Source organism: Ornithodoros turicata, chromosome 5 (assembly GCF_037126465.1).
Source record: "Ornithodoros turicata isolate Travis chromosome 5, ASM3712646v1, whole genome shotgun sequence".
Taxonomy (NCBI): Eukaryota; Metazoa; Arthropoda; class Arachnida; order Ixodida; family Argasidae; genus Ornithodoros; species Ornithodoros turicata.
In genome coordinates this window covers 5,800,549-5,828,232 of record NC_088205.1, presented here as the reverse complement: position 1 = coordinate 5,828,232, position 27,684 = coordinate 5,800,549, and the positions used below count along the sequence as shown (strand labels likewise).

The 27,684-nt window shown below is 46.8% G+C and overlaps 1 protein-coding gene across 1 annotated transcript in view; it reads left to right on the top strand.

Annotated features, from left to right (window-relative positions):
• Positions 1-27,684, top strand: part of LOC135393822 (low-density lipoprotein receptor-related protein 4-like) — a 323,511-nt gene that overhangs the window by 147,852 nt on the left and 147,975 nt on the right. Inside the window, exon 2 of the mRNA XM_064624106.1 lies at positions 4,366-4,548. Within this exon, the coding sequence (XP_064480176.1) occupies positions 4,395-4,548 (154 nt within the window). The 5' untranslated portion in view covers positions 4,366-4,394. The remainder of the gene's footprint in view (positions 1-4,365; positions 4,549-27,684) is intronic.

Genomic DNA, 27,684 nt, shown 5'->3' with positions numbered 1-27,684 from the left:
TTGCCTTACAATGGGCTGCCACGAACGGCTGTTTCCGTGGTATGTGTCGCCCAGTGTAATGTTTAGTGTTCGAAAGTAGATGATATGCTAACTTATGCGCATATAAGAGAAAGACGAGGCATCACGCAGTACAGTGTGGTGTAGCGCTTAACTGTTGATCGAAAACTTGGGTACTTCAGGGTGTTAGGTAATGCACGGACGAAGGCTGTCACGATATGCATTCCCGTGCTGAATCCCTCTAAGCAGTTTAGTACGTAGCGCCGTTACTAGTAGCGGCGCTACCGTATCCGTTACTTTTTTCGGTAGCGGAGAAGAGATCGCGCTACTTTTTTAAACTGGTAACGAAAGAAGTACTTCCGCTACAAATTTGCGGTAGCGTAATCTTTGAGTGCTACCGCTACTTTCCGAGCTGGGGTTCGCGACAACTCGACTTCGACCTATCATCAAACCTCCACTCTGCCTGCCTTCGATCAAGCTGCCCGATATCACAACTCATTCTGGGAAGACCAGGCAAATAGCCGAAAGGAGGGTACAGAGGCCGATATCTTACAAAGAGGATGTGTCCTCCACGTGTTCCCTATTTGGGATGAACCTTCTTGACGTCACTGACTGACGAAACTGACGTCACTCCATTCTGGAGCCGTCCTCGCTAGCTATGAGTCATGACATTCCACCACGTGCGCTCAGGTGCTTGACAGTTGCCATTTCTTGGTTGTCCGCTGCAATGGAGGGACCATGGCCTGCTACAGTACAAAACAGTAGCGTGGTGTTCAGATGTCTACTATGCGCCTCGGTGGGAAAGCTTTATCTGTGCGTCAAGGAAGTCAACGTCCAATTTGAAAAAGCACACCATGGTATGTTTACTAACTTCTCCTTCTGGGCAATCGGAGTTCTTTTTGTGACAAAGCTGCTGAGCCTTTTATCGGTAGACTTGCTTTGTGCTTTATTTGCTTTAGAGGAAGAGAAAAAGATATGCAGGATACCGAGTAGGCTTTAGTAAATCTGTAAAAAAACGGTTTTCAAAATTTTAGCCTTCAGGCAACCTACGTGTAACCTCCATTGGACGTCGATTTATTATTTTGAGATATTGTTTTATTTTATTATTTTAAGACGTTTGAAGTACGTCATCAACGATACTGTTTGTTTCTTTCCTAAAAAGTAGCGCACGAAGTATCGCGTTACTTCTTACGGGTAACGGTAGCGGTATTCCGCTACTTTTAGGTACGTGTAACGATATCGGGATTTCGTTACTTTTTGCTCAGGTAGCGCGTATCGGTATTGCGCTACCTTTTTCGGGTAGCGGGTACAACACTGCCTCTAAGTGACAACCGGCGTTGATGACGTCACTGATATGGAGCGCTTGTCCTGTTTTTCGCGCACACGCCCTGTAAAGGCAAGTGCTCTGTTACTCGGCGTCGTCGCCATTGTACTGCTGACGTCACCAATTTAGCAGAAACGGAAAATGCCGCCTTCCAGGTCTGGTTTCAGTTTGAATGGTCCGTTTTTTTTTTTGCCGAACCTGGATAGTAACTTCGCTCTTTTCAACGGAAATAACGTGGCATTATTCTAGATAAGCACCACAGGATTGTTGCAGTAATGAAATCAGATCCACTTTAAAGGGATTGGATTGGATTGAACAAAAATAATATAGAGGTTACTGCTCCACACTTGTGGAGCCAACAACTCCAACCAAGAGTACACAGAAACAAAGCCTGATGGCTTAGACGGCGTGACGTAAAAAAATAAGAATCCGCCAATCACAACTGTGCTTGGGCGACCGTAGCTATGGTGACAAACCGTCCTCCCCAACAACACCGAATATCCTCTGGATGTACGAATAATGTCCCAACGAATTCGTACGTCCGATGGATATCCCTCATATCCATCGTACATACGATTATTACGTATTAACTTTTTAATTATGAAAGCTGCGAAGTTGTCCCAATGAGAACATCTGCTCCTTTCGGTCACCTGATATCGTAGCCGTTTTCAGAACAAAAATTCGCTCGATAGACCGTCCGCAAAAAAATTGTGAAGGAACGCCATTTTTTCTTTATTTTGTTCATTGCGCATCTTCGGAGACGCGTCTTTCCTTCACCCCCAATGTGAGAGGATGAAGGAGCACAGTGCCGGCTCATGCATCGAAGGTGAGCTTTAACTTGCGGAAACAAAACAAAAACAAATGTATCGGGTGACGCTATCGGAACTGCCCTTATCTTGGGTTGCATTTTGTTTTCTTTTAATCTGTTTCCAGGACGCAAGAGGCGATAGTGTGCTCTTTCACCCTCTCACATTGGGGATGAAGGAAAGACGCATCTCCTAAAAAGATGAGCAATGAACAAAATAAAAAGTGTTCCTTCACGATTTTTTTGCGGACGATCTATCGAACGGATTTTTGTTCTGAAAACGGCTACGATATCAGGTGACCGAAAGGAACAGATGTTCTCATTGGGACAACTTCGTAGCTTTTATAATTAAAAAGTTAATTAACGATTTTTAGGTAATTAGATATTCGACGGTTGAGCAACAGATGGCCAAGAATGTCCGCCGGCCCGGAGACGATAGAAGTGAAAACAGGATGTCTATGCCCTTATAGTTTCTTTATGAAAAATCTGTATCGAAGAAAAAAGAAAGACACCCTGTATTATAAATAACAGACTGCGTATAGAATTGAAATATCTGAAACCATGTTGCACCGCTTCTTTAGCTTTAGTCCGCTTTAAGTTTGCTCGCAGTGTGCTGCACGAATTAACGTTAACGTTCTTTACATTAATTAATGTTAATTAAATAACGTTCCCTTGACAAAACGCAGAAGTTAGCACCATTATTTGCATACGCTATGCTTCGTTGTGGTGTCACGGAAGATCGTGCATGCCTGCACTCATGAATAATCAGTGTTAACTTGCATTATTTTGCTCCGGTTGATTAAATTAAATACTGTTACGCAGACTCGCTGCAGCCTACATGGCATTGAAGCATCACACGTACGCTGGCTTCGTGCAACCTTTCCGTGAAACTGGCGAATCCGGAAGTCTGATGACAGAAGTCTGGAGACTGATGACAGCTTTCATGTCTTCCACATGGGCAGCCGGCTCCGAAGGAAATTAATTAAAACAAGGTCCAGCGATGTAATGAGGGCAAACTCAAGTGTCCCGACCGACCGGTCAGCCAACCGTGAAAGGCTCTTCCAATCTCTCCGGGGATTTATCTCCATACACAGTCGACAGACGAGCGTGGTGATCAGCGCGCTGTCATAGATGGACTCACCTCGCCAACGCTACAGCCCATGTATGATTAAAGCGGGTGCGTCTATCTCAGTTAATTCGCACGCGTTTGCGCGTGCGGAGCTCAACGTGCTCGACGTGACTAATACGTCGATAACAGAGTGGTAATATCAGCTTTACTTGGATGAACAAAGCCGGGTAAAGCCTGACTCCCGCTGCTGCGTTTACGGTTGCGCTCGCGCGTTACGTCCGCTGACAGCGGATCATTGCAACGGAACATCCTTCAGGATGGAACGAAGGTACACGTAAGATGCCGTACGCAGCCGTGAACGCTGTAATCTGAATCAGCCTTTAGGAAAGCTAGCTAGTGCGTATGTGAACTGCCCGTATGTGTACGGACTATATGTGAACTGACTGTACATATATGTATGCGGCTGTCTGCGCAGTCTGTCCCGTTCACTTCGTTGTGTTTGCGCAGTGCAAGTGCGTCTCTGCGCATGAGAGGAGGCAGTGAGAGGGAAGAGGGAGGGCGCCGCCTTAGCCAATGGGGCTTTCCGAGTGGAGTAACCGGGAGAGGAGATATGCGCAGAGCGCTCGGTTACTTGTAGAGCGTTTACCTGTAATCCTATGCTTCCTCGAACTAAAGGAAACACTGAAAACGCTTTACGTGCGCGTTTTGTTATGGTCGCATCACTCTAAGGAAAAAACAAAGTAACTACGTTTTTTTTTTTTTTTTTGGAACTAAATGCGTGGCAGTCTATGCGAAACTCAAGGACGATCTAAGGGCTGAATTACCTAGATGTTGCATCTGATACGTATACATATCATCTGCGCTAACGCACATTCTATTCTTACACGCCATTCACATTATACGCCCCCACAGAGCAGAAAGCATTACGCTCTATAATTTGTTTGCTTCAATGCGTTGCCATTAGAAACAGTTTCCATTGATTTTGGTCAACCACGCTCACAGATGACTTCGCGCTTCGTGCTCTTCCTGGCAGATTTTCCCCCCATTCATATGTCCTTATCTCTGTGCCTGGTGAACATGCATAAAACGAACGTGGCGTCAGTCATTAGGGTGACTGCGACATTCTCTCGCATTCCGTGGCTGCATCATCGTTCATTCCTGTCGTTCCAGATAAAGTCGATTATCCCGGCGCCAAATCGATGGAATCAAGTGCCCCGGAGCTCAGCACCCGTGCCACAACGCTGAGCCCCCCCGACGATGCTCTGGTGCAAGCCAATGCCAGCGGAAACCAAACAGCGATCAAGCAGAGATCAGTCATCACGCAGGGCAAGGTGTCGCCTTTCCGCATGAAAGGTGAGGAAAAGAGAGGTGTCAATATAAACGGAAGCTTGTCAGAAGGGATTTCGCGGCGTCGATGCGGACGGTTGTGTGGTACCTCGCGGGTCGGGACAGACACGGCCGTGGGTTAGAAGAAAAGGTAAAGGGACGTGATTCAGCGAGCTTTAGCGCAATCGTACGCCGTCGCCTTTGCGTGCGTATGACCCATGGGCATCTGTTACGACGAGAGGACCCATCAGCGTGCATACAGTGTGGAGGTTGACCTGTCCATTTTGCATTTGCTTATTAGCTGCCCTTTCCTTGAGGTACACCGTCAACGCCATTTTTCTTTCCTCTATGAACGCTGTGTACCTCTCCATCCAGCATTGCTGCTGGGTGATGAGGCTTTCGTTCCCTTTGAGAGTTTTTTTTAGAGATATAGGGGTCATTAATGAGCTGTAGTGTCCCAGTTCCGTTCTTATGCAGTGATTTACATACCCTTTGAATATTTGAATACATTTTTTATCCTTTTAAAACAGCCATTATATTTTTAAATTAAATATATTTTACGCGTCAGCGTTTTGGCGCATCTTTGTTGTCGTTGCGCCACTCCACTCCCAATCATCGTCATTTGCGTGCGTAATGGCCGGCCCGCATAGTGCGTGTTTGTGTGAATATCGCGCTGCGTAAAACTCTGCGTAAACCTCTGCATGGCCACGCACCGTGAAAAAATACGCCTGTCAAACCGCATGGCGCGCAAATCCCGCTGCTGCGTGCACACCGGGTTTGGCGTATGTGCTTTACGAAGTGTTGGCAACATTCTCCTCTCTTTCTTGAAATTGTTGTTTTTGTGTGCGTTCCTTTGTAATTGATTTGCGTTTTGTAAAATGGACCCTCACGAGCGAAAGTTGTTGTACTTGGAGATGTTCCTCTGCAGCTTTTTTTTTTTTTTTTTTTTTTTTGTAACAGCGGTCATTGCTAAAAATGAAGTAGGATGCTGGACCGGAACCAGAAGTGACTAGCTGCGCCGTGATTGCTTGCTATGGGTGCCCGTGAACTGACCGCTACGTGAAATATTCCCCCGCACATTCCCCCAGGGCGTGAGTCGTGACGTTGCCCACATACGTGAGGCCGACAACGGCAAGCCCTATCACCACCACCACCACCACGTGAAATATCAAACCTGCTGTGATGCAGTGAATCACGCGTTACGAGCCGCTGCGACGTACAAGCTTACGCTCAGCTTTTACGCAAGGCAAACTTACAGGTTGGGACAAAAGTTTACGGAACACGCGAGCGACGTACTTTTACTTCGGTGCGACACCCTAGCGGCACCCGGAAGCGGATGAGTTCACTGTTTCGGAGGGATGGAAGGGTGCGCTGTGAGCGACACACAGCCAGCGGGAACTCGTACTTCCCAGGCACATCCAAGCGACACTGCGTGTCGCTAACAGCGCATCCATCCACCCCTCCGAAACAGTGAACTCACCCGCTTCCGGCAGCCGCTAGGGTGTCGCACCGAAGAAAAAGTACGTCGCTCGTGTGTTCCGTAAACTTTTGTCCTAACCTGTGCCATGCGGGCCGGCTTTTACGCGATAACGTTGGTGGTTCTGCGCACGCGCAGAACAGAGAGCTCAACATAGAAGAGAAATTTTAGTGTCCCTTCAGTACGCCGCAGCGTGGGCACTTTAACCTGCCGGCTTCTCCTGGCTTTCGACGGCGTCGACCTTTAATCACGAAAGTACATCTCTTGTGACGAAGTTATCAGAATAGAAGATGCTAAAGGCGATTTATTTTGCCTCTCTGCACAAATGCAGAGATCGCAATTAGCAGTCAGTAGTACCCATTAGTAGATTCCAGCACGTATCCGTAAGCTGACACGAATGCTTTGACGTTGTCAGAGAATATGATACCGTGTGCACATATTCTGGAGATCACTTCGCCCGAAGCGTTGTTGTTATACGACTGGCGGCTTTATGCAACTCATATCTCTCCGAAGGCAATATCAAACTGGCTCGCTTCAAGCGATGCTCTATAGTCCATACGTTAAAGGGATCACAGCTTCATCCCATCCTTGCCGCCGTCTTTTTCTATGAGCAGTTCAATAAAATCTCGGGACGACCAAGTGCCAAGAGAACTAAAATGGAAGGATATATATATATATATATATATTGATAACGCAAGTGACGCATTCTGTCCACGTTTCGGTGCCGCTTAAATTCGCCCCCTCTTGTGAGGAACGGCAGCAGCCGCGTTCTTCGGAATAGTGATAACAAGCACGAGACAAAGGCTCGGTTTCTGGCCCAAGAAAAATCAATTTTTAATTTAGCGGCTCCGGCAATTGTTTTTGTCGTATCTCCAGCGCCCGCTATCTTCGGCCTGTATAGCGGGAGTGAAATTACAGCATTTTTCCGCGCGCGCTGGCACGCGTGAAGTCGTGGGAGAATAAAGCGAAAGCCAAGCTTTTACTTTTCTTTCTTTCCCTTTCATCTATGTGTGTCTGCCGGGCGGATCAATGCGGTCGAGTATTTAATCTATGCCGTGTAAACCGTATTTTAAGGAGATACTGTCATGTGTCAACCGCTAGGGAAATATAGGGAATCATACTAATGGAGTTTTAGTGCGCCAGAATGGCGGAAATGCAGGCTAGCTGGTGGATAAATTCCATGATAGGCAAGGCTTGCCTATCATGGAGTTTTAGTACTGCGTACGCAATCGATATTGCGCGCGTAAGGGATACCGTTTGGCGGTTCTGCGCAATGCGCGAAGCTCCCTTTCTGTTACGGGCATGCGCAGAGCCATCAACGATATCCCTTACGCACGCAATATCGATAGCAGGGGCGGATTTAAAGGGGGGGGGGCGACCGCCCCCCACCATACGGTCGTGTTCCCTATGTAAAAAACCCTATCTCCTGGATGATGATGATGCGCCGCAAAGCACGAAATTTCCTTAAGACCGCCCTTCCCCACGACAGACCCTTAAATCCGCCCCTGATCGATAGCGCACGCAAGTGATAGCGTTGGCAGTTTTGCGCACGCGCAAAACCGAGAGCTTCGCGCATTGCGCAGAACCACCACGCTGTCCCTTTACGTACGCAAAAACGACAGCGTACGATATACGAGGGGCGTTCGAGTCAGACCGGGACTTTTTATTTTTCAATGAACTCACAGGCGTGAAATTAGTTTTATTTTTCAACGTAATCCCCGGCTGCACTAATGCACTTGTCCCAGCGTTTCACGAGGGCTTGTATGCCAGCAGCGTAGAAATCCTTACCGGCGCGTGGCAGCCATGATCGGATCGCATTCTTGACCTCGTCGTCGCAGCTGAAGTGGCGGCCCCCAAGGCACGCCTTCAGTGGCCCGAAGAGATGGAAATCGCTGGGGGCGAGGTCTGGACTGTAAGGGGGATGTGGCAGCAACTCCTAGCCAAGTTCCTGTTAGGTGCGTGTCGTGAGAGGAGCGGTATGCGGGCGTGCATTGTCCTGTAGGAGGAGGACTCCTATGGTGATGAGGCCCGGCAGCTTTTGCTTCAGCACCTTATGCACATCCCTGAGAGAGCCTGGCAGTAATATGCACTATTGATGGTGGTACCACTGGGCAGAATATCAAAATGAACAACGCCAGCCTTGTCCCAGAAAACCGTGGCCATGACCTTACCCGCAGACGGGGTGCTTCGGAACTTCTTGGGAGCTCGCGAGCCCGGAATACTTCCACTGTTTTGATGCGCGTTTAGACTCAAAAGTGAAATGCTATGCCACTCAAACGCTTTGCTGCGGCTAAGTGTATCGTGGCCATACTGAGCCTGAAGTCTTCTGTGAATTTCAGATGACTTTACGCCTTCATTCACGAAAAACTTAATGACAATTCGCTGTTCGATGTGCGCGCTCACCTCGTTGTCGGCCATCTTGTCCAGCACGTGTCTTCTATTTTGCACAAACTTTGGACCACCACGTGCTGAACGGGGAGGCCTGTCGCGTGTGACAATGACAAAAAACAAGTAGCGCGAGCCATTTGCACACTCAGGAGACAGAAAGTCCCGGTTTGACTTGAACACCCCTCGTACTAAAACTTGCTGTTGTGTTCACAGTGCGCACGCGCTGTTGGTAAAGTCACGGCCTGTACATACAGAGGTTGCACCCCTTATTTCCTTGCGTACGCAAAGCTTAGCGAAAGAGGCTTCATTTCGTATAGCATCATCTCTGTCTGTAATGCACCACTTTTGACTTTTTCAACCATGCAACCCTTTTTATAGATGAACAAATTTTAGTACTTGCAACGACGTTGTATTCAGTTGGAGAACGAATGTGCCTGTCGTTCCACATATTTACCGTAATTTCACGCGTATTAGCCGCGGCTTTTGCGCGATTTTTTTTTCTCACTGGCGCTCTGCTGCTTATCCACCGGTGCGACTTATCTGATGACTATTTTTCCCTGGTATTTTCCCCATACGCTGGTTTTAACGAAAGGGCCGACAGTGTCTGTGGAACAGCACCGCCTTTCCAATGCACAAACAGTATGTAACAGGGACGTGTCAACATTCGAGTACACTGACCATCCTGGTGCCTTCCCCCAAGCAGCTTTAAGGAAAGTGGTGACAGTGATTCATGTCTTCTGGAAGGCCACCGATCCGTCGATCCATGAAAAACACACAACAAGAGCAGTCCGATCTTGGTAGAACACTAGAACTGACCTCCTTTGTTGTACACCATGCCGACCCCGGGGTATATGGACAACAGGGCTTATGGCCTTCTCTGTGGTCTCCTTTGTCCCTCAAATTAGTCGCGTCGTAATGCCCGCGGCTTATCTGCACGAAAATTTTCAAAATGTTCCTAAAAACTGGTCCTGCGGCTTATCTGCGGTGCGGCTTGTACGCGTGAAATTACGGTAGTAGCGTAGTACAAAGGCAGTGAAGTTGCAAACGAACGGTGGAGGGGGATCACTTGCACACAGCTCTCGAGACTTGCGTACCGTGTGATGTGATCGCGATATAGTCGTCATCCTCGCCTGTTATCACCACCTATTCTTATTTCTCAGACTGTGAATTGTGATACACAAAGAACGGTACCATGCTGCTGTTTTCCAGGAGGGTCCCCCGTTGTTTACCTCGGCGTAGGAGTTCAATGGAGAGTTGGCGCGCGGAACGGATCATTTACTTTGACCTCGGCTTCTTCCTCCTTGCAGGCTATACCTTGTGCGAGATAACTAAATAGAAGGCATCGTGTACTGGATCTAAATTATTAATCAGTGAGTGTTGTGACCGATAAGAGGGTGGCAGACTTGTGTATTGGAGAAGAATACTTTAAAGAAAGCACGCGTAAAATGGGTTTTAATGAGCGGGAACAACGTGTCATTTCTTTAACTGTGACTGGAGATCGGGAAAAAAATGGGTTTGTTGTTACCGTGCTTATGCTATTTCTAGTCCATGAGAAGTAGAGTACTAAACTCAAAAAAAGAAAACAATAAAGCAGCAGTCAGCCACTATTATAGCAGGCTCGTGGGCTTACAACGGTATCGTAAAATATCTCTACTCCGTCTCAAGACTCGAAGAGTATTATTTTTATTGGCTCAATAGAACGATAGAAACCGACAAGGCTTCGTTTTTCAGGCGTTCGCTGTAAAAGCTTGACACGTGCTTACTCATAGGTGACTTGCGTTTGTACCGAGTTAAATGTTGCCTGTGACAGACTACTTAAACTTTTTCCAGTGTTGTAAAGCATTTCTTAGGCAATGTCACGTGTTAAGCATGAGATATAAATAAATGTCATGTGAAAGTACTGAACAGAAGCAGAGAAATAAGTACTAATTTAGCACGAAGGGTATTAGAAACGATGTGCGTAGAGCAAGTATGCAAGCGGTAAGCGCTCTGTTGCACCGGAGGGCTATGGAATTTTCGAAGAAGTCTAAATCAGGCATTCACTGCATGCACTCATTAGAAGAACAAAGGACAACACTAATGAAACAAACAATGATAATGAATAAAGAAAAACGGGGTGAAGTGAAATCTGTAAAACGTTGCTTCGCTTTCGCAAAGAGTCGTCCGACCTCGATGCTTCCCGTTCAGAAATCACTTAGATGCTAGACGTTCATAGTTTAGAATGGATCGTACAGCACACCAAAGATTACTAAACGACGTTGATTACAACGTGCAAATTGGTGACAGGTTACGAGTTGCTTCGACACTGCGTGTTTCGCAAGGGACGTACGGTGTGCCGTGTTGCTGAGCTCTATGCGTCGGCAAAATTAGTCCACAGACCGCCAACTTTTGCGTCACGCATGATCGTAGTTGTGCCGCGATGTAAAGCTACGAATTATTATTGCAACATGAAATTGCACTTGTTGTATGTGCCAAATGGTAACGTTATTACTAAAAACAATGGTCAGAGGAAGAGCACACATATTTGACGAGAAAGGGTGTCTGGCTGCCGTTCGCGAGCGAAGGACGCAACCGCTTCTTTCCTGTTTGGAATAGCAAGCCGGCATTAGCCTGGCTGATATTGCCATTTTTCTTCCTTTTCATTCTAGTAAACATACCCCTCCGCTCCGATGTTGTGCAATGCTACCGTATGTTAACACAAAGCGCGTAACGCCTCCAGCTAAGCGCCTTGGTCGTCACCATCAGCGAATCGCGGGACACTAAAGCTCCGGCGCAATCTATTATACGCGGAGGAATCCATTTTTAACAGTCTTAGTAAGGCCGTACACAGGTACGCCCGAACCGCAGCGCCATCTGGAACGCATCTCATCTTGAATGAATCCCGAGGAGAAAACTCATCTAGGAAACGATTAACTCCGCAGTCCACTTCTCAGTAGCGCTGCAGTGCTCTCGAGGGAACAATAGCAACTGGTGTACTAGCATAATAGGTAGCCTTAATGAAGTACCGTCTCAGGTCTTTAAGGTGTGCGGGATGGTTGATGTCCACTAAGCTGATGACCACCGCAGAAAAGGAAATTAACCTGCCCATATTTATTACTGCAGGCTCCCATCGCGGCTGAGGTAGACACAGAGAATAGGAATAGGAATAATTATAGGAAAGATGTAGTACATTGCTCGGAGAGATGTTCACATAGGAAGCGAGCGAGAAGTGTCAGCGAAGCCAAGCGACGAACTGCGCTGAACTTCTGCGGTGGGAGTTCGTTTCTGCGTGGATCGATGGAAAGAAACCATCTACGCGGGAACGCTACGTTCTTTAATTGATTGATTGGTTAATTGACGGTTGAGGTTTTATGGTGGTTATAAGTTCAAAATTCTGTGTAAGTATATATGTTCTATTTTCCGTTCGTGATGTGGTACAGGAATTTTGGGAAGTCAAATAACGATAGCGCTCAAAATAAACTTTGCAAGAGTTTTAATTTTAGCGGAAGCAAATCTGGACGCTGCACAGCATAATACTGCCGATATGAATAATAGCCACGGTAGCAAAGCCCGCCAGCACGTTGAGTGCCCGATCATGCATTGTTCAAAAGAGTAAAACTAGTGCTGCGACATCCACGGTGCGGTTAAAATTTTAGAGCCCGACACATTAGCTCAGGGAGGCGCGCTGCTTTTAATTTATTTAGAGCCGCGCAGATTTCACAATGCGCTTGTTTCAGAGTGAGGGCTTTTAGTGTTTTAGACTGACTCGTTATAAGTTGGGTAGTGCGAATTCTGCATGGAACATTCGTGGAAAGTGTGGTCGCTCGCTACGCGCAAACTTATGCGAACGATTCGTCTAAGCGCCAGGAGACCACGTGTTATATTTTGAAACTAGGGCACGAGTTGCTCAGACACGCGGTGTGCCCGGCGTGGTGCGCCCGGTGGATCCAGATTTCGGCACACGTTAAAGAACTCAGGTGGAGAAGATTAATCCGCAGACCCGTCAACCGTGGCGTCGCTCGTGATCACGGTTGTCTTGCGACGTAAATTATTAATTATTTTGAAACAATATTTTTATAGCGTACTTGCTTTCGAATAATGGGACACTCATGTGTCATTTGTCCCACTTCGTGGTAAACGGTTCCTTCTGATCATTCTCTCTTTTCTTCTTTATATTTTGGCTCACTCTTCTTTTCATCTCTTTTTACTTCTTCTCGTTCTTGTTTGCCAGTGGAATAGCAAGTCGACCTTGTGTCTAACTGATCTTCCCTTTTCTGTTATTCTATGTCGAATAAACGTATAGAACTCACTCTCATTCGCCCGACATTAGACGATGCAGATGATAGGAATACCTATACATTATATCAATTAAGCGAATGAGAACAAAAAAGAAAATGAGGTAGGAAGAAGGAAGGACGTAGTGGCAGGTGAGAGTGAAAGTTGAACCAATGGGAATCTCCAGTAGGAAACACTAGTCTAAAGCGTCAGTATGTTAGTATCAGACACGTGGGGTGACAATAACTCCATTTAGTGCAGCAAAGTTGAGCGTTCAGTAAATTAAGGTTAAGGGCCCGTTGATCTCGGTTGAAGTGTTAAGCGGCGTCGGTGAAACCGTGCCTTACACTTTAACCAAAAAAGGAATAAAACGGGGAGTAATCGCAGCTTCTACTCCCCTAGTCTGCAATTACTCCCCATTTTAGTCCCCTAGCCCGACATTTAGTCCCGACATTTACTCCCCAGGACTGCAAATTGTCACTGAACTTCGCGAATGGTCTCCTGAATGCAACAGTCTACGTAAGTATGTGCCCTTGGTCAATTTGAACGGCATAAGGCTCCATAACTCAGCCAACGTAGCAATTTTCCAGCCACACAGAGTAAAAAACAGTTAGCGCATCTTTCTCTGCAAATTGTGCCCTACGTATGGCGCAAGATTTTATAGCACTCGATATATCACGGTTGACGGTTTGCTTCAAAGTATTTTCATGCATGCACACGAATTATGTACTTGGGACTCTCACAACAGCGCGTGAAATGCGGTCTCCACTCTGTAAAATTGAATTACTCCCGTGCACTTACTCCCGAAAGGGACTATTTTTTTGTGGCAATGCATTTAGTCCTCAAAAGGAGTAAAAGTACTCGTTTTTTTCCCCAGAATGTAGGTGTATGTTTGAAAGTGCTGAAACGTTTGAGCACTTTCAAACATACACTCTGCGTGCAGCCAAAGATCTTCGGCTATTTTTTTTTTCCTTACGTGCCTATGTGTGCCCTTTACTCTCCCTCGGCGATATTGTCTCTAAGGCATAGTTTTACTGAATTTGGCTGTGCCCACTATGGATTGGACTCGTATGTACTACGAGCTCGCAGACCCCGGATTCTCACCTAATTGCCTATACGCGTCTCCCTTACAGGGGAACAACCCAAGCAGCACAACATCTTGTCCCGATATTGCTCCAGTATTGGGCCGGTAGTGCCAATATTGGTTCAATATTGCTCCAATGTTTTGTCAACATGTTGTGCTGTTTGGGAAAACCTTACGAAGTACGCAAACCTTACGAAGTGCTTGTCTAAGAACCGTTTTGCATGAACGTTTTTTCTTTTCGTCCGTGTGTTGTTTCCGTATTGTGACAACACGAGAAAAACGTTACCGGCCGCTCTCGTTGTTTATCGAGAACCCTTTCCGCGCCCAATCATCAATCTTCATCGCCCTCGACCTCCACGTCAGCGGACGCCATCTGAGTTGCAGCCGTGTCGCTGGCCACAAATACGACGCCAACAACGGCAAACTGAAACGACGACCACCGGCACCACGGCTTACACGTATAGCCGTGGAGACAAAAATGTTGACAGCGATGTCATCACGACGAACACCTCGTGTGAAGATAAATCGCTGGCTCTGTCGGCCAACACGGCGCCACAGACGGACGGCTTTGCCCGCATACATACGAGGTTCCCAATAAATCTGGACGTGTCCTTCGGTGGACGCTATTTCCTGGCGCTTTCTTGTTTATAGTTTCGCGTCCGTGCAGCAGTATTTCTTCTCTCAATACGCCGCGCGGCTGAGTTCTTGTGCGCTTTTTGGCTATAGTCTCGGGAAGACGTTACTGATTTCTGCTCCTTCAGAGAATGTTCAGCAGTCAACAGCAGTATCCTATTCTGCTTCCTTTTATACCCCTGTCACACGGGCATTTCGATCCTTCTCGAATCCGATCTGCATCGAACTTCCCGAGCACGCTCGAGTTTTGACGCTGCTACACGGCCACTTTCAATGCACATTGAATGGTTGACCTGTGCAAATGAATAAACGGAACTCATTAATTTCGCGTTTCCTATATAACAGCGATATTAGTGGTAATTTATCGTATACCGATGTAAGCATCATTTGTAGCTTCGCGCGCATGTCCGTCTTAAGTTATGACCGTTCACCGGGGTCGAAGATGCAAATGGCGGCCGTCGAGCCGTCTTGAAATTCTCAATCCTGTTATGGGAACTGTCTTGAGTCAAGCAGGATCAAAGTTCGATCCTGCTTGGAAGCGGCCGTGTAGCACCATCCGATCTGCTTTGGGTTCAAGCAGGTTCGGTCGAGCAGGATCGAAAATGCCCGTGTGACAGGGGTATTATTCTGGTATGCAGGGACATGTGACTGGTTCGGAATTGTTCACGACGATGTCCGAAGTACAGGGCAGCCAAAGATAAAGTGCGGGGTTTGGTAATGAAAAACGAGATGCGATCACTGCGGTGCTCTGGAAGATCTAGAGCACATCCTTCTTCATTGCACGTACAACCAACTTTTTCCGATCCACACTTTCAGTGTCTCTAAATGAACTGGACTCTCTCCCTCCCGCTATGTCAAAATTTCTTGGTCCATTGCCAAATCCAGCCCACCAACGCTCTGTCCTAAAAGCACTTCTGAATTTTTTTCAATGAATCTGTAGGACTTCGGTGCCCACTCTGAGGCGACTCAACATTCCGTTTCACCTCATTTCACCACACTCATCATCATTTCAATAAAGTTGTTGTTGGTGAGAAGCGTGTTTGGAAGTTAATCCGTACGTTGGAGGACGCGTTAAACTTTTGCCATTTGTTCGTTATTTGTCGATTAATTTTAAAAATTGAAACAAATCATGCAAATGATGCTCCCTTTCCACCATTTACGATGGCCTGTCCAGGCCTCGTGCTAGGACTTGTGTGTGTGCCGATTTGCGTAATTTCGTAGTATATGTAGTTTCCTTGTACCAGTTACGTAAATATGACTTTTAGATTTAATTGCAAAGCCTCAACAGTTCCCCCGAGAGCTCGGGAAAACGGCAGAATACGGTATTGATAATGATATAGAGGAGATAGCGCTTTTTAATTTTTCACAAATTACTGAAATAAATCTGGGAACTGAAACTCTTCGAAACGATTTTTTTAGCGGGGGGGGGGGGGATATGTTTAATGCAAAGTAAGAAGGAAAGGGAAAGGTTAGCCACGGTGTGGGCTTGCTATTCCCTAATGCTTTCAAGCAAACAGAAGAAAACAGCTGGGGTACAGAAAATTATAAAAAAATACAGAAGTAACAGCTCCTTCACTAATCGTTGCGCATCAGAGAATGCCCAGGAGTTTAGATTCCCGAAGGAATCGTGTCAGCGCAGACGTGACTTCAGCGTGCTGGGTAGGGCCAAGTAGCACCGCGAGGGAAAGCTCTCGGTAGCCTAGATGAGCAAGGCGGCGCCGGAGACTCGATCGGTGGACTTCGTACCGCTGGCAGGCAATGAGAATGTGTGGCACATCGGCTTCTACGTTGCACGTTGGGCAAAGAGGTGATGGGTGCTGATTCATCTTAAATAGGAGGAGAGGAGTTCGGGCCACATTCAGCCGCAGCCGATGAATCAGCGATTCCTCGATGCGCGGGATGCGGCCAGGCACAGCATATGTCATTAAAGGGTCAATGGATTTGAGGAAGGCATTGGTGCGTATAGCTTCTTGCTGAAAGAGCTGTGTGCGGTTGGCAGTGAAGCGGCGGATTTTCAGCTGGCACATAGAGTGCGCAAGGGGAAAGACAGTTGGTTGCTCAGCGTCGTGGGCTTGCCGAGCAAGAGCGTCAGCACGATCATTGCCTGAAATTCCGACATGGCTCGGGATCCATTGGAACACCACTTCGTGTCCCAGTGATACAAGTTCAGAGTGCAGGGCGATGATCGTGGTATAGGTGTCACTGATGACTGCGGCAGAGTAAGAGACCAGCGCCTCCAGAGCCACTTTACTGTCAGTGAGGACCGACCAGGCCCTGGGCGCACACGAGGAGACATGTCTCAAAGCGGCCAGTAGTGCGAATGCCTCGGCCTCAGCAGATGACATAAGAGGGAGCTTGAAGCCGTGCTCAGCTCCATCCTCTGGGATGCAGAAGGCAGCAGACGACCCAACTAGAGAGACTGAAGCATCGGTGTATATCTGGGTGCGATGCCGGTGGTGACTGTAGATGTGGAACAAGGTCAGTTGGCAGGCCACAACTGTTGGCACAACCTTCTTTTTCCTAAGGCCCGGAATTGACGTTTGTACAGTGGGGTAGTGAAGTGTCCACATGGGTGGCGCAAAGGAAGTCCGGGCGGAAGTTGAGGGGATGTTGCTTCGTAAACGGCAAATAGCTTGACCGAATGCAGATGCGGGATAACGTTGCGCAATGTCACAGAGGCAATGGGCTGGATGGCGGACAAGATAACGTGTGTACGCGTGTAAGGCGACACTATCGCGAATAATAAGCACCGATGGCTCGCGTGCCTCCGCCAAAACAGAGAAGGTTTCGGTTGTCTTTGGCACTCCCAAACAGAGACGGAGACTTCTGGCTTGAATATTGAGCAGCTCCCGCTCGTGAGTGTTGGAGAGCCCATAAAGGACAGGCAGGCTATAGCGCATAACGCCAAGCAGCAGGGAGCAGTGCACACGATGGAGGTCAGCACAGGACGGGCCCCATGTGGATCCACAGAGGTGCCGGAGCACATTACAGTAGATGCGGGCGCTAGCAGAAAGGGAGTTGATCTGCCGCGACCATGTCAGTCCCCTATCAATGATGATGCCTAGATACCGATAATGCGAGACGTAGTTCAGTCTAGAGCCAGCTAGCAGTAGGGGGTACTTGGTGAAGGAGCGCCGCGTGAATGCCATAGCTACTGTCTTAGCCGGCGAGACCGACAACCCACGGTCAGCAAGATGCGCCACAAGAAGGTCTAAGGCACGTTGCGTTTTTAGCGGGCCTTAAATGGTTAATACACGTTTCGGCGTCTTCCGTGCCAGCGTTATTTACACGCAGCGTGAAAGAAACCCAGTACACGGGCAACCTTGTGCAATCTGTGTGTCACCACCCCAGTACAAAATAATGATACAAAAACTGAAACCGAAAACGGAATTACAAATAATGTAGGCGCGGCATGTGACGCCTTGTATACATTGGATGAATGGACGAATGTTGGAGAGGAAAAAAAAAAGGAGGCTTTCTACAGATTGAAAACGTGCCTATGAATTGAAGCTGTTCATTTATTCAGTGGGTAGCTTTGAATGGCGCACTCAACAACGAAATGGCGGGGAAAAGGAAGCTGAAAAGGACTGAAAGGCTCGTGCTGATATTGTTACTTCATGCATGGAGTAAGAGAGCGACCACGCACACTTTGTAGGTAACGTGTAGTAACCGCTATACAGTGGCCGCGGTGCAGACGAAGTTGAGGAACTTTGTTCACCTTTTTGCTCCGAGATGCTTAGGGGGCTACATGCGGGTATGCCAAGATATCCCAACGTTCAAAATCCCAGACCTCTCCATATTCCTAAATTGCAAAATGGAAGCTGATATGTATATGCGAGGTCTCAGAATGACCGTGTTGCAAAGTAAGATATAAACTGAGCAACGTGCCAGCTTCGCGTGATTTCGATCTGCTTCTGAGACTGGGAGGTACCCGGGTTCGAATCCCGGTGCCGGCTGTGCTCTCTGCGGTTTTTCCTGGATTTTCCCCAGACGCTTTCAGACATATATCGGCACAGTTCCCTTAGAAGTCGGCCCAGGACGCACATTCCTCAGGGCGTCAGTCGTGACGTTGCCCACATATCTGAGGCAGACAACGGCGAGCCCTTTCACCACCACCACCACCGATCTTCTTCGAAATAAAAGGCACATTTTAGCGATGTTTAGGCTTAACAGAGCGGACGCGCTGGAGAAACATGCCACGAAGCGACGTTGGCCAGTTTATGGTCGCGTGAAACCTATATATATATATATATATAGTACTGTAGTGAGACAAATATACGACTATAGACTATATACGAAATATCGGCGGCTCTCGTGCAGACGCAATTCCCTTGAAATCGGCCCAGGACGCATACTAACCCCCCTGTCCGCCACTCCTTCCTGCTGTGAAAGATGAAAGTCACTGAAAAGGTTAGCCAACTGTAGGGATCGAACCCACATCTTCTGGATTACAGAAGGAAGGCAATTTGAGGCTTTGTTTGTATCTGTCCCTTCTATGTTGTTCCAGCCTCAGAACATCAGTTTCTCTCCTTCCTGCTGTCCTCTCTCCATCCGTCCACATCCGTACGCTGCTCACAGCCACAGTTACTTCGGGGCGCTAACACGAAGGTGAAAAAAAGATTCCCTTCATACTTCCTTAACGGTCCGCGGGATTTTTTAACCCGTCTATGTAGTGAGACCAAGGTTTGTTCAAGTTTGTTGACTATATGGCTCCCCGCGCGTGTTCAAGGGGGTGACAGTATTAGGCTGTACCGACTTGGAAGTTTGAACATCTGGGTTTCCGATCCCGCGCGTTTTTAACTGTTCGATTTTGTGATATCCCCTTATATGCGGATTGGGGGGGGGGATACGTTTATTATATTTAAAAGAAATAGGAGAGAAAGGTTAGCCTGCGTTATGGCGGCTTGCTATTCCCAGGAAAGAAAAGAAAAAAGAGAAAAGAAAGACAAACAAAGAACAAACAAACAAAAAGGAAAACGAACACGAAATTGATCACAGTTCACCCAGAAGGCCACAGATCCGCAGGTACTGAACAAGTGCCTTTGTCACCTGACTATGTTGTGTGGGGCCTAGCGGCGTAGCTAGGGACGGGGATGGGGCGGACGTACTGCTGATATATACGCTCTTGCGTTTCTTCTGCGATTTTCAACACGGTGTTAAGCTACTGCCTGTACGAACACGTCCGACGCTAACCATGAAGTGGCATTCCACAAGCCGATCACGGACTCTCCGCGACCTGCAGACGCCATCCACCAGCCCGCCCGCCATTCGCCAAAGGCTCTCCGCCCACTCCATATGATTGGACTTGTCCGCGCCAAAGGGCGCTCCCTGATTGGCCTTGCCCGAGTGACGTTTTCTCCGATTTCCGGAGAGGGAATTCCGGCATACTCTCAGCATTCGTCTTCTGCTCTTGCTATGAATTACATCAAATTGCACAGAAACTACTCCATTAAATCGGGTCGGATTTTTGGCGTTATTGCCAGTGATGAACGATGAGTAAAACGGTACAATAGTTTTGGTATCAACCGGGACAGATGCGACAGTCCCATTAAGTCAGCTAAATTAAAGCCCGAGTAGACGGTCTACAAAGTTATATTTTCGTGTTCCTTCAAGTATGGAAGCTTCGCGTAGAGCTTTTTCTTTGCGCATGTGAACCATCTTGCGGTACCTTCAAATCTATCCACTCGCAATTCTTCTTTCTTGCCTTTCATACTCCGTGCTCCACTCGCAATGTGAAAAGCACCAAATATAGCTTGTTCGGAACCAATAGCGTATCGACATGTCATTACTATATCTTATTGTGCGTTGGGAAAGTAGCCTGTCGTATATAGTCACCGCTATAGAATGCATAGCACAGAGAGGTGTGCAGTTCGCCTTATCGGCGCACACGAAGCGTTATGCGATATGATTCTATACGGAGGTGAGGCGCGAACGCTTCATGAAACGGAGTTCAGATTGTCCATATTCCGACCCAGGGGCTTTTCCTTGAGATCGATATGGCTTCTGCCCTATGCAGTCGCAAAATCCCTCTGGACGCTGGACGCACAGCATATTTGAGCGTCATCTGAATATTTTAAGTGATCTGAAGTGGCCGTCCTTGATTGCTTTGTGTGTGTGTGTGTGCGCGCGCAGAATTCAGGGATCGAGTGAAAGTGGATTGAACTGGAAGCCTCAGTTGGGCATCCGTTGATACTTCCATCAGAGACTCTACAGCGCCCAGGAGTAGAAGAACAGTCTCCGTTCGAAACATCCTCGACTTCTGACCGGAGGCTTCTGCTTCAACTGATTCTTTTAAGGATGCTAAAATCAAATTTTTCTTCGATTATTCCGCATCAACCAGCTTGTCTATATTTTCTACGCACTCAGACGCCAATGGATGTATACATTATTGACGTTCGAGTTTTATGTATTTCGTAACCTGCGCGTGAGGACCTCTTTTTCGACACTGGTCTTTCTCGAACCGTGGTTACATTTCTTCTAGACAATACGTCCAGGCCGATCAAAGCATTCAGTTGGTGCCAATTGCTTTGCTCGTAGCTCTCATTCAAGACTGATCAAGGCAGAATTAGCTAAAGAAATATTGTACTACGGTGAGCTATGGGCCAGTCTGTGATCTATACTCAACGTAACGCACGTAGCATTTGAAGTTATACGGCACGCGTGTAAGAAAAAGCAAGGAAGCACGCGCTAACGTCATGTGATTCTACAAATAATACTTTGCGTGATGAGATCACCCATAGAGATTTCTTCAGCATGGATGTCTTCCGACATGAACGTTAAGTACAATTTTGTACAAGCCTGTATGCATCTTAACGTACATTCTAAGCTCGCATTCTTTACTACTCTCCAGTGATAACGATAAATGCACGAGCACGGACCTCATCTTCCTTCCATTCTTTGGCGACATCAGCCCAGGACAAATCACACCTTGTCTCACTAAATGCGAGCTAAGCTTAATTCATGGACCACTAATAAAGATGCATAGCCCGGTACAAAAGCTGCTGCCGCAGAACACTGCTTCACGAAGTACGAAAGAGGCACCCAGTGTTGCTGGCAGCATGCGCAGCGACGTGCCTAATTTAGATTGATTCCCTGATGCTTTGCTCGTCACACTGGGCGGCAAAACAGGAGGCCCGTGCGCAGCTGTCATTCAGGCTCGGCACACGAGCGAACTTACCCGCAGTGATCTATTGGAGTGGGCCTTGTAGCTGCTCCTTTACACCTAATGCACTCTGCTTGTTTGCGGGCTTCATAAAGCTGCCAGTACTACAGAGAGAAAGGAGAAAAGACGCTCAGTGGAAAGAAGTAGCGTCGTTGCCGAATGTTGACTACTAGTTATTGTGTAGAAGATGTCGTTGTTCTTCTTCCTCTCTGCTTAGGATGGTGAGTGCGCTGTGTCTGTGTTGTTAAGCGCAAGAACTCGTGACGTGTGGCGGTCTCCACTTTATCCCGCGTCGGTTTTGACGCGTACTGCTCGGCTTCACCGCGCGAGTGTTCGCGGAAAGTAACTATTTGCAGAGTTCGAGGTAACTCATTGTAACTCGAGGTAACTAAGTTCCTTTTTTTTTTGGCAACTTGTAACTTAACTCGGCACTTGTGCGCCGTGGTAACTTTCAGAGGAACTTGTTTCTTTTTCAGGTAACTTTGCTAAAGTAACTTAAGCTAAGTTCCAAGTTACTTTTAATTCGATTTTCACTCACGTCCACATATTTTCTTGTTTTCTCTGATTCTTTCATGGCATTTAATGCCACATAACGTGATTTTCATTCAATGACAGTATTCTATTGAGGAAGTAAGAACCGCTGCCATCGAAACGAAGCTGAAACATTGTGCGACCACAGAGAGTATGATTCAAAGCGTATGCATTGTTGGACATAAACGAAAACTATCTAAGCGTGTTGCAGTACTCCCCAGACAACTCAAGGTCGAACTCAATTGCTCACGCGCGCTGCACAGTGCTATTTCGTGTCCGAAGTAACTTGGAAGCAACTCGCTCTTTTTTTAAAGTAACTCCGTAACTGCGAGTTACGTTTCAGGCCGAAGAACTCCGTTATTAACTTAGTTACATTTTTTACACGGTAATTTAACTCGTAACGAGTTCTTTCTGACGGGTAACTTCTCGATCTATGACTATTTGAATGGCACTCCGAATGACTTGATGAGTCGTATGAACAACCGTGAAGCGTTTTTTTTTTCTTTTAGTTTCTTTCTTCTTTCCTTTCTTTCTCTTCTTTTGTGTTCGATGGAAGCGTTCACAAGAAGATTGAGTTAGTTCGTACTTGGCAGTCCTATATCACTACGACTAAAATGTTGTTGCAAGACAGTCGTTGTAAAGTTATGTGTATCGGGAAGAAACTAGATTAAATGCCACGATCATCTAGCATTCTAGATATTCGACCGGTCACATCCATGGAACGACCGTGTACTGAGTTCTGCCCCCACGGTCTTCACCTTTTTGAAGCAATGCGGTATGGATAGCTGTGATCAGGAATCCGTGGCACATTGGCTCCTGCTGAAACAACAATAATAGATGATGGAGAAAAGATGGTGACATGGGATGTTTCCTCGTGGTAGCCACAGGACCCCATACCCCACTTCAGAGGTTAAGATGAGAGGATGAATTAATGGTGAGCGCGAAGCAAAGACAGGTCCTGCTGAAAGAAACATAAAAATTGTCGATGAAAGATGAAAGTCACTGAAAAGGTTAGCCAGCTGTAGGGATCGAACCAACATCTTCTGGATTACCGAGGCTGAGGTTTACTGATTACTGGCTTACTGATTACTGAGGCTTTGTTTGTATCTGTCCCTTCTATGTTGTTCCAGCCTCAGAACATCAGTTTCTCTCTTGTACAAAAATTGTTTCGGTTTCTCGCTGCTTCTTCTGCGTCATCACTACTTCTCCTTCATTTGTTGTTGTTGTTCTGCGTTTTACTTTATTTTATTCATCTACATTTTAATTACACGTAGCGGTAAGCAAGGCCGTGTCATTCTACTTCGTGATAGAACTAACTTCCGCGCTTCTAATTTAAATCAAGTAGAAACCATACTCAGTTCGAAACGCAAAAAACCAAGAAGGGGAAAAAAAAAAACATAGTTGACTAGCATATCGCCCTACGATCGGCAAAACTGGTTTCAGAGTGAGTTGTACAACGAAGCTGTGTGATACTACAGTAAACCCGTTTCGACGTGTGATGCTCGTGCTTGATACTCCAGGATGCCTTTGCTGTCGTTTCGCCGCAGGCTCCTGGAGTTATGTTTCTGTCGAAATATTTGCAGTTGTTTGAGATTTCGGCTGTCTGGGAGAAAGCGTCACCGTTTTTCTATAGATTTCAGTCGCAAAAGCTGCTTCGAAAGCTCCGAGAAAAAAAAGAAAAGAAAACGAAAACGCTGAGCACTTCCAGTGGGTCGCATTGCATACATTTACATGAATTACACACTTTGCATGAAATGTTTGTGCTCACGTTTTCAACGGGGACGAGACGTACACATTAGTGAGTTTTAGTGCACCGTACACTATCGCTTTTGCGTACGTAAGGGATAGCGTTGGTGATTCTGCGCATGCGCAAACAATAGAGCTTCGCGCATTGTGCATAACCACTGCGCTATACCTAACGCACGCATAGGCGATAGCGTACGGTATGCTAAAACTCTATTGTTTGCTCTCTCTATTGTAACTCTCTTACAATAGAGTTACAATACAGGAGCAAAAGGAGAGCACGGAAACTGTGATAGATCACATTTGTAAGTCTACGTGGTTACGACGCGAGGGACTGTGTCATAGATTCAGAATGGCAGTTGATACGTAATATTCAATGTGGTAATGAGTCGGTTTACTATAACAAAAAGAAAAAAAAAGAGAAAGACGTGAAAGAAGACACAGAAAACTTGTGGTCGTCTCGTTCGGAACGGTTATATCGAGAGAGAAATGGATGGGGAAACTAAGTATCCAGATTGAGAATTTTGCAACAAAGTAATTATAGTAAATAAGTGTCGATTACAGTGCAGAAAACTGCTTCCTTGTTGTTGAAGTGTAATTCCATGCAGCCTATGGATCACTGGGACCATTAAGGTTAATCATTACTGACGGCCTCTTCCATCTCGAAAATAAATTGTGCATTAAGGAGTCTCTTAATGGCTGAAGAATAATAGCGCGCAATTGCTTGCTCACTATCAACACAAACTGTGCATTAGGTAGCTCATTATTTAAAGATAGTGCCGAGTGGTGGTGGATACTGCCTGTGGCCTCTGTACCACAGCATCGACGAATAAAATTGCCAAGTTCAACTCTAGCGGAACTAGTAATGTAAAGAGTTCCTACTCAACAGATATCCAATGTAACTTACCCCTTTCAACTGATTCTACACCTATTTGCTACAGAGTTTCAAATGTAGCATATACATTCACGTCAAAACAGTAAGTAAGACACTATCTTACTGAGGTAACAAAGAGCCATTGGAATTGTGCATTAATTGGCGTCTGCACGGATGACTCAGAAAAATATCCGCCCCTTAAAGACTTCGTTATACTTGTCAATACATCGCGTACATCTTGATTGATAGATTGATTGATGCATGATATACATGCATTAAATACGTTTATTACTACAGAATGAAACATACACATTATTATTTAACAAAACGAGAAAACATAGATAACTACACATGCACGCTGAGCGAAGAGCCTCCGATATTTCGAGCAGAGACAGTTCTTCTTCAAAGCCCAAAAGAAGAATCGTCTCTCCTCGAAATATCTGAGGATCTCATCCCGAGGCTTTCCTGACGGGTTCGCTGGAGTTTCTATCTTTCTGTACGCACACAGAACTACGTGCTCGAAAATAGAATTTTATTGCGAGACTAGCCATAACGGTGTAAATGATTCTGGTCTGCAACCATTACGCGGCTAACCTAGATTCGAAAATAGCGGTTCTCTCAAATTGAAACATAGTAGCACAGCTCTCCTCTCCCCTCCACGACACATCATCACCCGAACGGAATGTGACTTCTCTGCAGTTCAACCAAGAAAATGCCACCTGAAACAAAAAGAACGGGATCATGCGGCCAACGCGGAGTCGGTTGCCACGGCAACCGATCTCTCCTTTTTAACCCCTCGGACACCAGCGCCCCCTCCCACCTCTGCCACGAAAATGGGCCTCCGTCAAAAAGCTTCGATATCGGGCAAGACACTCGTGTTTGCTCACCAATCGACGCAGTGCACGAACGCCGCTGAAGCCCTGCTGTCTGTGCCCAGTAATAAAAGTGCGGCATATCGCGGGCGAGGGACATTGTCGGTGGGAGCGAGATTACTTCTCGACTTACTCTTGCCCCGGGGCTCGCGGAGCGCGTGCAGGACCCGCTCGCGGGCTCATCCTGCCGCCGCGGCTGCCGTGTCGAAACTCTCCGTGGTACTCGGGCTGGATTCACACTGTGCGTGCAGCGTGCGACAATGTTGTGACGATGCGTGCCTCTCGTCGCCTCTTCAAATCGGCTCTGCGCAGCGCCGTGCTCTGTGTGCTACTAGCATTTCCGCCAGCGAGTAAAGGTCAGTTAATCGTGCTCTTTGTCAGCACGGCGTTGTTTCGTAAAATATGCATGTCTCATGCCAACTGCGTTACGATATTTGGGAGTGTTATTCAAAAAGCGGAAAAATAAGGTAGCAGTGTGGGTTGGGGTCTCTCGCAAGTATCATGTTTTGGGTAGTGTTTTTGATCGTAATTAAGATAGACTCGCATTATATGGCACCACGGTAACGACCGTTTATTACCTGTGCCTAAAAACATAATATTCTGTTCGTTCAAGAACCAAAACTTGCTCAACGTCGCTCTCTAGTTAAGACATCAAATAAATAAAATGCAAATCATAAACAAATAAATTCGTGAATAAACATCGAACAGTGGTTTGTCATACGTAACGTACGTACACGGTGTAGAAGCGTTACTGTAACAAGTGAAGTGGGCAACCACTGTTACGTACTAGTGTGAGCGACGTCGGCGGCGAATGCGGGATTCGTTATAGTGGCTTCTCCTTCATAACAGTCTTGATGTGGCAAAGCACGCTTTACAGAATATGCGGGTGCCAATCTGCCACGTGGGATCGGTCCCCATGTAAAGGGGTTGCTATAACCGTCCTTTCAAGAAAGGTATCGTGTAAGAGCAAAGAATGAAAAACGCAAACAATGGGATGCATACCGGTACCAAACTGTCAATGTCAGAATTTCTGGAACGACGGTTTTTTTTATTGTGTTTCATGCAGAAAATTTTAGCGCAAGCACAGCTGATCAAAACTTGACCTTGTCAAAACATTGAAACTACCACGTTTATTATCGTACAAGTTATCAAGCAGACAGAAATGCAGTCCACAGCATGAAGGCTTGTACGATAATAAACGCGCTGGTTTCAATGGAGGGCACAGTTGTCATATCTGTCACAGATGTCACTATGTGTCCTCAGTTGTCATACCAGCTGACTTGCTTCTTGTTCATTATTTCAGTACTTTCAATGTTTTATCATTTTATCGTTTGTGTTGGCCGTATTGAACAAGTTTCGACAATACCCGATTGCCACTGCAAGTAAAGCTATGAGGTGAGAACAGGACTCAGCCAACAACAACAACATATATATTGTGATGATGAAGTGGGGAGATTTTCCACTCTAGGAGTGGAACGCTACCCCATAGCTAGGGGTCTAATATGAGTGGTGACAATGATAAGTGATGACGATGAGAGATGACGGGAATGATCGAAGTGGCGATGACGATGCTGGACGTGATCGTGGTGGTGGGAGTGTCCGAGGGCGCTGCTGGGGTCATAGTGAGTCCTTTAGGCCTGTCGCCTCAAAGAAGTCAACCACGTGACGTAAGGCCGTCCTGGAGTCGGCCGCGGTGTCCCAAGGGCCGAGGATGGTCGACAAGTTGAAGGGGCGGCAGCCAAGGGTGGCAAGCTGCGACTGCAGTGCACGCCTCTCGTTGAGATAGGTCCGGCAGCTGAGGAGTATGTGCTCAACGTTGGCAAGTACGCCACACTCGTTGCACATAGGGCTAGCCTCACAGCCTAGCTGGTATCGATAGGACGGAGTGAAGGCCACATTCAGACGTAGCCTGTGGATGAGTGACTTCAGAGGACGAGGAAGCTTTGCAGGCAGTCGGTATGACAGCGTTGGGTCTACATTCCCCAAAGAGGACATAGTTGGAATGTCGTGTTGCCACTGTCTCACTCAGCCAATGTCTGCCAGTAGCAAGGCGTTATCGCGAAGGTACTCTCTTACAGTTCGACAGTACCTCTTAACAACATACGCGTCGCACTTTATTATTACTACATGCTTAAACTATGACGG